Source organism: Hypanus sabinus, chromosome 6 (genome assembly GCF_030144855.1).
Source record: "Hypanus sabinus isolate sHypSab1 chromosome 6, sHypSab1.hap1, whole genome shotgun sequence".
Lineage (NCBI taxonomy): Eukaryota > Metazoa > Chordata > Chondrichthyes > Myliobatiformes > Dasyatidae > Hypanus > Hypanus sabinus.
Window position 1 is genome coordinate 1,981,375 of NC_082711.1, and position 12,132 is coordinate 1,993,506.

Below are 12,132 nucleotides of genomic sequence, written 5' to 3' on the forward strand. Positions count from 1 at the left end.
CCCTCACTGATCTCCACCTCCACCTCTCCTCCCCATCTCCACCTCCACCTCTCCTCCCGGATCTCCACCTCCACTTCCCCTCACCGATCTCCACCTCCACCTCGCCTCCCCGACCTATACTTCCCCTCCCCGATCTCCACCTCCACCTCCCCTCCCCGATCTCCACCTCCACCTCCCCTCCCCGATCTCCATCTCCACCTCCCCTCCCCAATCTCCACCTCCACCTCCCCTCACCGATCTCCACCTCCACCTCTCCTCCCCGATCTCCACCTCCACCTCTCCTCCTTGATTTCCACCTCCACCTCCCCTCCCCGATCTCCACCTCCACCTCCCCTCACCGATCTCCACCTCCACCTCCCCTCGCCGATCTCCACCTCCACCTCGCCTCCCCAACCTATACTTCCCCTCCCCGATCTCCAACTCCACCTCCCCTCCCCGATCTCCACCTCCACCTCCCCTCCCCGATCTCCACCTCCACCTCCCCTCCCCGATCTCCACCTCCACCTCCCCTCCCCGATCTCCATCTCCATCTCCCCTCCCCGATCTCCACCTCCACCTCCCCTCACCGATCTCCACCTCCACCTCGCCTCCCCATCTCCACCTCCACCTCTCCTCCCCGATCTCCACCTCCACCTCCCCTCACCGATCTCCACCTCCACCTCACCTACCCAACCTATACTTCCCCTCCCCGATCTCCATCTCCACCTCCCCTCCCCGATCTCCACCTCCACCTCCCCTCCCCGATCTCCACCTCCACCTCCCCTCCCTGATCTCCACCTCCACCTCCCCTCCCCGATCTACACCTCCACCTCCCCTCCCCGATCTCCACCTCCACCTCCCCTCCCCGATCTCCACCTCCACCTCCCCTCCCCGATCTCCATCTCCACCTCCCCTCCCCGATTTCCATCTCCACCTCCCCTCCCCACCCCGATCTCCACCTCCCCTCCCCTCCCCATCTCCATCTCCACCTCTCCTCCCCGATCTCCACTTCAACCTCCCCTCCCCGATCTCCACCTCCACCTCTCCTCCCCGATCTCCACCTCCACCTCTCCTCCCTGATCTCCACCTCCACCTCCCCTCCCCGATCTCCACCTCCACCTCCCCTCCCCGATCTCTACCTCCACCTCTCCTACCCGATCTCCACCTCCACCTCGCCTCCCCATCACCACCTCCACCTCTCCTCCCCGACCTCCACCTCCACCTCCCCTCACCGATCTCCACCTCCACCTCCCCTCCCCGATCTCCACCTCCACCTCCCCTCCCCGATCTCCACCTCCACCTCCCCTCCCCGATCTCCACCTCCACCTCCCCTCCCCGATCTCCATTTCCACCTCCCCTCCCCGATCTCCACCTCCACCTCCCCTCCCCGATCTCCATCTCCACCTCCCCTCCCCGATCTCCATCTCCACCTCCCCTCCCCGATCTCCACCTCCACCTCTCCTCCCCATCTCCACCTCCACCTCCACCTCTCCTCCCCGATCTCCACCTCCACATCCCCTCACCGATCTCCACCTCCACCTCGCCTCCCCGACCTATACTTCCCCTCCCCGATCTCCACCTCCACCTCCCCTCACTGATCTCCACCTCCACCTCGCCTCCCCGACCTATACTTCCCCTCCCCGATCTCCACCTGCACCTCGCCTCCCCGACCTATACTTCCCCTCCCCGATCTCCATCTCCACCTCCCCTCCCCGATCTCCACCTCCACCTCCCCTCCCCGATCTCCACCTCCACCTCCCCTCCCCGATCTCCATCTCCATCTCCCCTCCCCGATCTCCACCTCCACCTCCCCTCACCGATCTCCACCTCCACCTCGCCTCCCCATCTCCACCTCCACCTCTCCTCCCCGATCTCCACCTCCACCTCCCCTCACCGATCTCCACCTCCACCTCACCTACCCAACCTATACTTCCCCTCCCCGATCTCCATCTCCACCTCCCCTCCCCGATCTCCATCTCCACCTCCCCTCCCCGATCTCCACCTCCACCTCCCCTCCCCGATCTCCACCTCCACCTCCCCTCCCCGATCTCCACCTCCACCTCCCCTCCCCGATCTACACCTCCACCTCCCCTCCCAGATCTCCACCTCCACCTCCCCTCCCCGATCTCCATCTCCACCTCCCCTCCCCATCTGCACCTCCACCTCTCCTCCCCGATCTCCACCTCCACCTCCCCTCACTGATCTCCACCTCCACCTCTCCTCCCCATCTCCACCTCCACCTCTCCTCCCGGATCTCCACCTCCACTTCCCCTCACCGATCTCCACCTCCACCTCGCCTCCCCGACCTATACTTCCCCTCCCCGATCTCCACCTCCACCTCCCCTCCCCGATCTCCACCTCCACCTCCCCTCCCCGACCTATACTTCCCCTCCCCGATCTCCATCTCCACCTCCCCTCCCCGATCTCCACCTCCACCTCCCCTCCCCGATCTCCACCTCCACCTCCCCTCCCCGATCTCCATCTCCATCTCCCCTCCCCGATCTCCACCTCCACCTCCCCTCACCGATCTCCACCTCCACCTCGCCTCCCCATCTCCACCTCCACCTCTCCTCCCCGATCTCCACCTCCACCTCCCCTCACCGATCTCCACCTCCACCTCACCTACCCAACCTATACTTCCCCTCCCCGATCTCCATCTCCACCTCCCCTCCCCGATCTCCATCTCCACCTCCCCTCCCCGATCTCCACCTCCACCTCCCCTCCCCGATCTCCACCTCCACCTCCCCTCCCCGATCTCCACCTCCACCTCCCCTCCCCGATCTACACCTCCACCTCCCCTCCCAGATCTCCACCTCCACCTCCCCTCCCCGATCTCCATCTCCACCTCCCCTCCCCATCTGCACCTCCACCTCTCCTCCCCGATCTCCACCTCCACCTCCCCTCACTGATCTCCACCTCCACCTCTCCTCCCCATCTCCACCTCCACCTCTCCTCCCGGATCTCCACCTCCACTTCCCCTCACCGATCTCCACCTCCACCTCGCCTCCCCGACCTATACTTCCCCTCCCCGATCTCCACCTCCACCTCCCCTCCCCGATCTCCACCTCCACCTCCCCTCCCCGATCTCCATCTCCTCCTCCCCTCCCCAATCTCCACCTCCACCTCCCCTCACCGATCTCCACCTCCACCTCTCCTCCCCGATCTCCACCTCCACCTCTCCTCCTTGATTTCCACCTCCACCTCCCCTCCCCGATCTCCACCTCCACCTCCCCTCACCGATCTCCACCTCCACCTCCCCTCACCGATCTCCACCTCCACCTCGCCTCCCCAACCTATACTTCCCCTCCCCGATCTCCAACTCCACCTCCCCTCCCCGATCTCCACCTCCACCTCCCCTCCCCGATCTCCACCTCCACCTCCCCTCCCCGATCTCCACCTCCACCTCCCCTCCCCGATCTCCCTCTCCATCTCCCCTCCCCGATCTCCACCTCCACCTCCCCTCACCGATCTCCACCTGCACCTCGCCTCCCCATCTCCACCTCCACCTCTCCTCCCCGATCTCCACCTCCACCTCCCCTCACCGATCTCCACCTCCACCTCACCTACCCAACCTATACTTCCCCTCCCCGATCTCCATCTCCACCTCCCCTCCCCGATCTCCACCTCCACCTCCCCTCCCCGATCTCCACCTCCACCTCCCCTCCCTGATCTCCACCTCCACCTCCCCTCCCCGATCTACACCTCCACCTCCCCTCCCCGATCTCCACCTCCACCTCCCCTCCCCGATCTCCACCTCCACCTCCCCTCCCCGATCTCCATCTCCACCTCCCCTCCCCGATTTCCATCTCCACCTCCCCTCCCCACCCCGATCTCCACCTCCACTCCCCTCCCCATCTCCATCTCCACCTCTCCTCCCCGATCTCCACTTCAACCTCCCCTCCCCGATCTCCACCTCCACCTCTCCTCCCCGATCTCCACCTCCACCTCTCCTCCCTGATCTCCACCTCCACCTCCCCTCCCCGATCTCCACCTCCACCTCCCCTCCCCGATCTCTACCTCCACCTCTCCTACCCGATCTCCACCTCCACCTCGCCTCCCCATCACCACCTCCACCTCTCCTCCCCGACCTCCACCTCCACCTCCCCTCACCGATCTCCACCTCCACCTCCCCTCCCCGATCTCCACCTCCACCTCCCCTCCCCGATCTCCACCTCCACCTCCCCTCCCCGATCTCCACCTCCACCTCCCCTCCCCGATCTCCATTTCCACCTCCCCTCCCCGATCTCCACCTCCACCTCCCCTCCCCGATCTCCATCTCCACCTCCCCTCCCCGATCTCCATCTCCACCTCCCCTCCCCGATCTCCACCTCCACCTCTCCTCCCCATCTCCACCTCCACCTCCACCTCTCCTCCCCGATCTCCACCTCCACATCCCCTCACCGATCTCCACCTCCACCTCGCCTCCCCGACCTATACTTCCCCTCCCCGATCTCCACCTCCACCTCCCCTCACCGATCTCCACCTCCACCTCGCCTCCCCGACCTATACTTCCCCTCCCCGATCTCCACCTGCACCTCGCCTCCCCGACCTATACTTCCCCTCCCCGATCTCCATCTCCACCTCCCCTCCCCGATCTCCACCTCCACCTCCCCTCCCCGATCTCCACCTCCACCTCCCCTCCCCGATCTCCATCTCCATCTCCCCTCCCCGATCTCCACCTCCACCTCCCCTCACCGATCTCCACCTCCACCTCGCCTCCCCATCTCCACCTCCACCTCTCCTCCCCGATCTCCACCTCCACCTCCCCTCACCGATCTCCACCTCCACCTCACCTACCCAACCTATACTTCCCCTCCCCGATCTCCATCTCCACCTCCCCTCCCCGATCTCCATCTCCACCTCCCCTCCCCGATCTCCACCTCCACCTCCCCTCCCCGATCTCCACCTCCACCTCCCCTCCCCGATCTCCACCTCCACCTCCCCTCCCCGATCTACACCTCCACCTCCCCTCCCAGATCTCCACCTCCACCTCCCCTCCCCGATCTCCACCTCCACCTCCCCTCCCCGATCTCCATCTCCACCTCCCCTCCCCGATTTCCATCTCCACCTCCCCTCCCCACCCCGATCTCCACCTCCCCTCCCCTCCCCATCTCCATCTCCACCTCTCCTCCCCGATCTCCACTTCAACCTCCCCTCCCCGATCTCCACCTCCACCTCTCCTCCCCGATCTCCACCTCCACCTCTCCTCCCTGATCTCCACCTCCACCTCCCCTCCCCGATCTCCACCTCCACCTCCCCTCCCCGATCTCTACCTCCACCTCTCCTACCCGATCTCCACCTCCACCTCGCCTCCCCATCACCACCTCCACCTCTCCTCCCCGACCTCCACCTCCACCTCCCCTCACCGATCTCCACCTCCACCTCCCCTCCCCGATCTCCACCTCCACCTCCCCTCCCCGATCTCCACCTCCACCTCCCCTCCCCGATCTCCACCACCTCCCCTCCCCGATATCCATTTCCACCTCCCCTCCCCGATCTCCACCTCCACCTCCCCTCCCCGATCTCCATCTCCACCTCCCCTCCCCGATCTCCATCTCCACCTCCCCTCCCCGATCTCCACCTCCACCTCTCCTCCCCATCTCCACCTCCACCTCCACCTCTCCTCCCCGATCTCCACCTCCACATCCCCTCACCGATCTCCACCTCCACCTCGCCTCCCCGACCTATACTTCCCCTCCCCGATCTCCACCTCCACCTCCCCTCACCGATCTCCACCTCCACCTCGCCTCCCCGACCTATACTTCCCCTCCCCGATCTCCACCTCCACCTCCCCTCACCGATCTCCACCTCCACCTCGCCTCCCCGACCTATACTTCCCCTCCCCGATCTCCATCTCCACCTCCCCTCCCCGATCTCCACCTCCACCTCCCCTCCCGATCTCCATCTCCACCTCCCCTCCCCGATCTCCATCTCCACCTCCCCTCCCCGATCTCCACCTCAACCTCCCCTCCCCGATCTCCACCTCCACCTCCCCTCCTCCATCTCCCACTCCACCTCCCCTCCCCGATCTCCATCTGAACCTCCCTTCCCCGATCTCCACTTCCACCTCCCCTCCCCGATCTCCACCTCCACCTCTCCTCCCCGATCTCCAACTCCACCTCGCCTCCCCGATCTCCACCTCCACCTCCCCTCCCCAATCACCACCTCCAACTCCCCTCCCCGATATCCACCTCCACCTCTCCTCCCCGATCTCCAGCTCCACCTCCCCTCCCCGATCTACACCTCCACCTCCCCTCCCCGATCTCCACCTCCGCCTCCCCTCCCTGATCTCCACCTCCACCTCCCCTCCCCGACCTCCTCCTCCCCGCCCCGATCGCCATCTCATCCTCCCCTCCCCGATCTCCACCTCCACCTCCCCTCCCCGATCTCCATCTCCACCTCCACCTCCCCTCCCCGATCTCCACCTCCACCTCCCCTCCCCAATCACCACCTCCAACTCCCCTCCCCGATATCCACCTCCACCTCCCCTCCCCGATCTCCACCTCCACCTCTCCTCCCCGATATCCACCTCCACCTCCCCTCCCCAATCACCACCTCCAACTCCCCTCCCCGATATCCACCTCCACCTGCCCTCCCCGATCTCCACCTCCACCTCTCCTCCCCGATCTCCACCTCCACCTCTCCTCCCCATCTCCACCTCCACCTCTCCTCCCCGATCTCCACCTCCCTCTCCCCTCACCGATCTCCACCTCCACCTCGCCTCCCCGACCTACACTTCCCCTCCCTGATCTTCATCTCCACCTCCCCTTACCGATCTCCACCTCCACCTCCCCTCCCCGATCTCCACCACCACCTCCCCTCCCCGATCTCCATCTCCACCTCCCCTCCCCGATCTCCATCTCCACCTCCCCTCCCCGATCTCCATCTCCACCTCCCCTCCCCGATCTCCATCTCCACCTCCCCTCACCGATCTCCACCTCCACCTCTCCTCCCCATCTCCACCTCCACCTCTCCTCCCCGATCTCCACCTCCACCTCCCCTCACCGATCTCCACCTCCACCTCGCCTCCCCGACCTATACTTCCCCTCCCCGATCTCCACCTCCACCTCGCCTCCCCGACCTATACTTCCCCTCCCCGATCTCCATCTCCACCTCCCCTCCCCGATCTCCACCTCCACCTCCCCTCCCCGATCTCCATCTCCACCTCCCCTCCCCGATCTCCACCTCCACCTCCCCGCCCCGATCTCCACCTCCACCTCCCCTCCTCCATCTCCCTCTCCACCTCCCCTCCCCGATCTCCATCTGAACCTCCCTTCCCTGATCTCCACTTCCACCTCCCGTCCCCGATCTCCATCTGAACCTCCCTTCCCTGATCTCCACTTCCACCTCCCCTCCCCGATCTCCACCTCCACCTCTCCTCCCCGATCTCCAACTCCACCTCGCCTCCCCGATCTCCACCTCCCATCCCCGATCTCCACCTCCACCTCCCCTCCCCGATCACCACCTCCAACTCCCCTCCCCGATATCCACCTCCACCTCTCCTCCCCGATCTCCAGCTCCACCTCCCCTCCCCGATCTACACCTCCACCTCCCCGCCCCGATCTCCACCTCTGCCTCCCCTCCCTGATCTCCACCTCCACCTCCCCTCCCCGATCTCCATCTCCACCTCCACCTCCCCTCCCCGATCTCCACCTCCACCTCCCCTCCCCGATCGCCATCTCCACCTCCCCTCCCTGATTTCCATTTCCATCTCCCCTCCCTTCCCCGATCTCTATCTCCACCTCCCCTCCCCGATCTCCATCTCCACCTCACCTCCCTGATTTCCATCTCCATCTCCCCTCCCCTCCCCGATCTCTATCTCCACCTCCCCTCACCGATCTCCACCTCCACTCCCCGATCTCCATCTCCACTCCCCTGTTTCCACCTCCCATCCCCGGTTTCCACCTCCCCTCCCCTCCCCTCCCCGATCTCCACCTCCACCTCCCCGATCTCCACCTCCACCTCCCCGATCTCCACCTCCACCTCCCCTCCCCGATCTCCATCTCCACCTCCCCTCACTGATCAATACCTCCCCTCCCCACCCCCATCTCCACCTCTTGTCCCCTCCATCTCCACCTCCACCTCCCCGATCTCCACCTCCCTCCTCCCCGATCTCCACCTCCACCTCGCCACCCCGATCTCCACCTCCACCTCTCCTGCCCGATCTCCACCTCCCCTCCCCGATCTCCACCTCCACCTCGCCTCCCCGACCTCCACCTCCCCTCCCCGATCTCCACCTCCACCTCCCCTCCCCGATCTCCACCTCCACCTCCCCTCCCCGATCTCCACCTCCTCCTCCCGTCCCCGATCTCCACCGCCACCTCCCGTCCCCGACCTCCACCTCCACCTCCCCTCCCCGATCTCCACCTCCACCTCTCCTCCCCGATCTCCAACGCCATCTCCCCTCCCGGATCTCCACGTCCACCTCCCCTCCCCGATCTCCTCCTCCTCCTCTCCTCCCCAATCTCCAACTCCACCTCCCCTCCCCGATCTCCACCTCCACCTCCCCTCCCCGATCTCCACCTCCACCTCCCCTCCCCGATCTCCACCTCCACCTCCCCTCCCCTCCCCGGTCTCCATCTTCACCTCCCCTCCTCTCCTCGATCTCCATCTCCACCTCCCCTCCCCGATCACCATTTCCACCTCCCCTCCTCGTTCTCCATCTCCACCTCCCCTCCCCGATCACCATCTCCTCCCCTCCCCTCCCTGATTTCCATCTCCACCTCCCCTCCCCGATCTCCATCTCCCCTCCTGGATCTCCATCTCCACCTACCGTCCATGATCTCCACCTCACCTTCCCCATCTCCATCTCCACCTACCGTCCATGATCTCCACCTCACCTTCCCCATCTCCATCTCCACCTCCCCTCAGCACCTCCACTTCACCCTCCGCACCTCCACCTCATCCTCATCATCTCTACCTCACCCGCCCCACCTCAGGTTTCTCATATAACCTCACACTTCACACCTCCACCTTGAGCTCTTGATCTCCATCTGACCTTCCTCATCTACACCTCATCTTCCTGCTCCCATTTCTCCCCCTCACTCCTCATTTCACCGTCGCCCTACCCCTCTCCAATCCCCTCCCTTGCACTCATCTCCATCTTCCTCCATGTCTCCCTTCCTTTCCCAGTTCCCTCCCCCTTCCGCTGGCATCTCTTTCTGTGTGTTGCGAAGCCATATCCACTTGTGTCGGGAGTGGAGTGGGGATAGAGGGGTAGTTGTGAGGGACGGTGTGGGAATCAGAGGTGTTTACAGCCGGCTGGTGTGACCCTTTATCTGTCTGTAATAGAGCGGAAGATGAGGCAGAAAGGCGATTGTGAGCGCATGGCACTACCGGAGGAGGATGAGGAGGAGGACGATGAAGAGAAGATGTCTGACCTGAGCGGTCAGGGAACGGTGGTGATCGAGGGGGTGGAGTACAAGATAGAGCGTCTTGATGGGCGGTCCTGGCACTCCCCACCCTCTGGGTACGTATTGAATGACTCGTCCCGTGCATCCAAAACTGGCTTTCACTTGTGCATCCACCAGCAGCCGTCTGTCCTGTTCTCCGGAACCGGATGTGACAGTTCTGTGGTTTGATGTGATTGAGGAGGGAAGGTGGAGTGGGGAGGGGTGGGAGTGTGAGAAGCACTATTCTCTCTGAGCTGCATGGGGGCATAGCCGCACAGTAACTGAAATGCTCCCACACACATTGCTTACGTTGCCTTGCCGTGGGGACTTTATTGTGCTATATGTTTTATTGAAATGCCATGCAGTTTTCAGGCCATGTCAAAATTTTCTACTCAGAACAATGGTTGATCCATGCAACTGCAAAAAAAAAATAGAGTTGTTTGGAGCGTGGGAGGGGTGGGGAAGAAGGGACTGGTTACAGGACTCAGGGTTCACACTCTCTTTTCCTATTCCCCTTTCTCCCCTAATCTTGCCTCTCCCCATCCTCTCACTTCTCCTCTACTCTTTTCCCTTCCTGCCCCTCCACCCTCCTCTCCCCTCCCCTCGTGACTCACCACTCCCACGCTACTGGGTGGGCAGGGACGGGTGCGTTTGGGTGCTGACGATGCTCTGTTCTTTCCCAGGGGCTCGCATCCCAGTGGGGTAGGAGGGGACAGAGCTGTGTCCGCAGACAGCCCCAGCAGCGGAGACCAGCAGTCCAACTCAGTGATGGGGTGAGCTCTATTGCTGCTCCTGCCCTCCCCTCTGGTGCCCACTAACTCTGCACAGACGTCTGTGGGGGTTGTCTACACCTGCTTGAGTGTTTGCGGGTGTGGGCGTGTATGTGAACATACGAGTGTGTCTGCGTGTGTATGTGGGTATGCACGTGCACAGGTCCAGTGAGAGTTTTCGTGCATGTGTATGAATGTATATGGACTTGCTCTCTTAGGGTGTGTGTACACAGTTCTGTGTCTGGTTGTGTGTGTGTGCATGTCTCTGTGCAGCCCCCAGGAAACTGAGTGACTGTGTAACCTACTCTTAAAAAAACTGTCTAAAATTTCCCTACTGCATAGCCCTCTATCTTTCTAAGATTTTTGTCACTTGATTTGGTGATAATAGTAACTATATTGAATTTGAAATTGTTACTAACTTTGTGAATCCCTGATGATTAAATATACTGGTCTGTGGTAGGGGGTGTATATGTGCGTGCGTGTGTGGGTTTGCATTTGCACTGTGTTCAGATGCCTCTGTGGGTACAGGTGTGTGTAGTTTTGTGTCTGTATGTGGGTGCGTGTGCGTGGAATGCACTGTCTGAGTCAGTGGTGGAGGCAGATACACTAGTGAAGTTTAAGAGACTACCAGACAGGTATATGGAGGAATTTAAGGTAAGGTGTTATATGGGAAGCAAGGTTTAAGGGTCGGCACAACATTGTGGGCCGAAGGGCCTGTACTGTGCTGTACTATTCTATGTTCTATAAGAGGTGAGGGCGCAGATCAGCTGCGAGCCGAGACCAGTCCCTCAATGTGAACTTTGTGGATGACATCACCATCGGGGCCACATCTCAAATGCCGCTGAGTTAGAGCACAGGAAGGAGATGGAAAACCCAGTAACATGGCATCCTGAGAGCCAACTTTCCCTTAACAAGCTGGTCTTTATCTCCAGGAAGGGTTAAGGCAGAGATGTTAACAATGTTTAAAAGATACTTGGACGGCTATGTGGATAGGAAAGGTTTAGACCACAGATTCCCAACTTCTTTTCTGTCATGGGCTGATACCACTGACCGAGAGTTTCGTAGCTTGGAGGGAAACGGACCAAGTACAGGCAAATGTGATGAGTTTAGTGGGTGCCACGGTAGTGTAGCAGTAAGCACGACACTCTTACAGCTCTGGGTGTTGGAGTTTGGAGTTCAATTCCAGCGTCCTCTGTAAGGAGTTTATACATCATCCTTGTAGAATTAGTGTGTTTTCTCCAGGTGCTCCGGTTTCATCCCACAGTCCAAAGACATACCAGTTAGTATGTTAATTAGTTTTTTAAATTGTCCCTCGATGAGGCTAGAGTCAAATTGGTGGGTTGCTTGGCAGCGCAGCTTGAAGGACTGCAAGGGCCTATTCCGCACTGTATCACCAAATGGATATAGACAAGTTTCGATGGGAATCTTGGACAGCATGGAACCATCAGGTTGAACAGCCTGTTTCTGTTGAACTTCTTTGAAGAAATACCAAGCAGAATAGAGAAAGGAGAATTGGTTGATGCTGTGTATTTAGATTTTCAGAAACCCTTTGACTAAGTGCCACATGTGAGGCTGCTTAACAAGCCACGAGCCCATGGTATTACAAAATGTAATGGATAAAGCAATGGCTGATTGGCAGGAGGCAAAGAATGGAAGTAATGAGAGCTTTCCTGGCTGGCTGCAGGTGACTAGTAGTGTTCCACAGGGGTTTGTGTTGAAACTGATTCTTTTTTAGCTATATATCAATGTTGGAATTGAAGGCTTTATTGCAAAGTTTGTAGACGATATGAAGATAGGTGGAGGGGCAGGTAGTTTTGAGGAAGTAGAGAGGCAACAGAAGGACTGAGACAGATTAGGAGAATGTGGAAAGAAATGGCAGATGGAATAGTGTCAGGAAGTGCGCAGTCAGGTACTTTGGTAGTAGCAGTTGACTGTTTTTGAAATGAAGAGAAAATACAAAAGCCTGAGGCACAAAGGGACCTGGGAGTTTT

At 60.9% G+C, this 12,132-nt stretch overlaps 1 protein-coding gene across 8 annotated transcripts in view; it reads left to right on the plus strand.

Moving 5' to 3' along the window:
* Window positions 1-12,132, plus strand: part of scrib (scribble planar cell polarity protein) — a 349,859-nt gene that overhangs the window by 302,600 nt on the left and 35,127 nt on the right. For all 8 annotated transcript variants that reach the window (XM_059971535.1, XM_059971528.1, XM_059971533.1 and 5 more), the window contains 2 exons: window positions 9,271-9,448; window positions 10,055-10,144. In XM_059971535.1, the coding sequence (XP_059827518.1) occupies window positions 9,271-9,448; window positions 10,055-10,144 (268 nt within the window). The remainder of the gene's footprint in view (window positions 1-9,270; window positions 9,449-10,054; window positions 10,145-12,132) is intronic.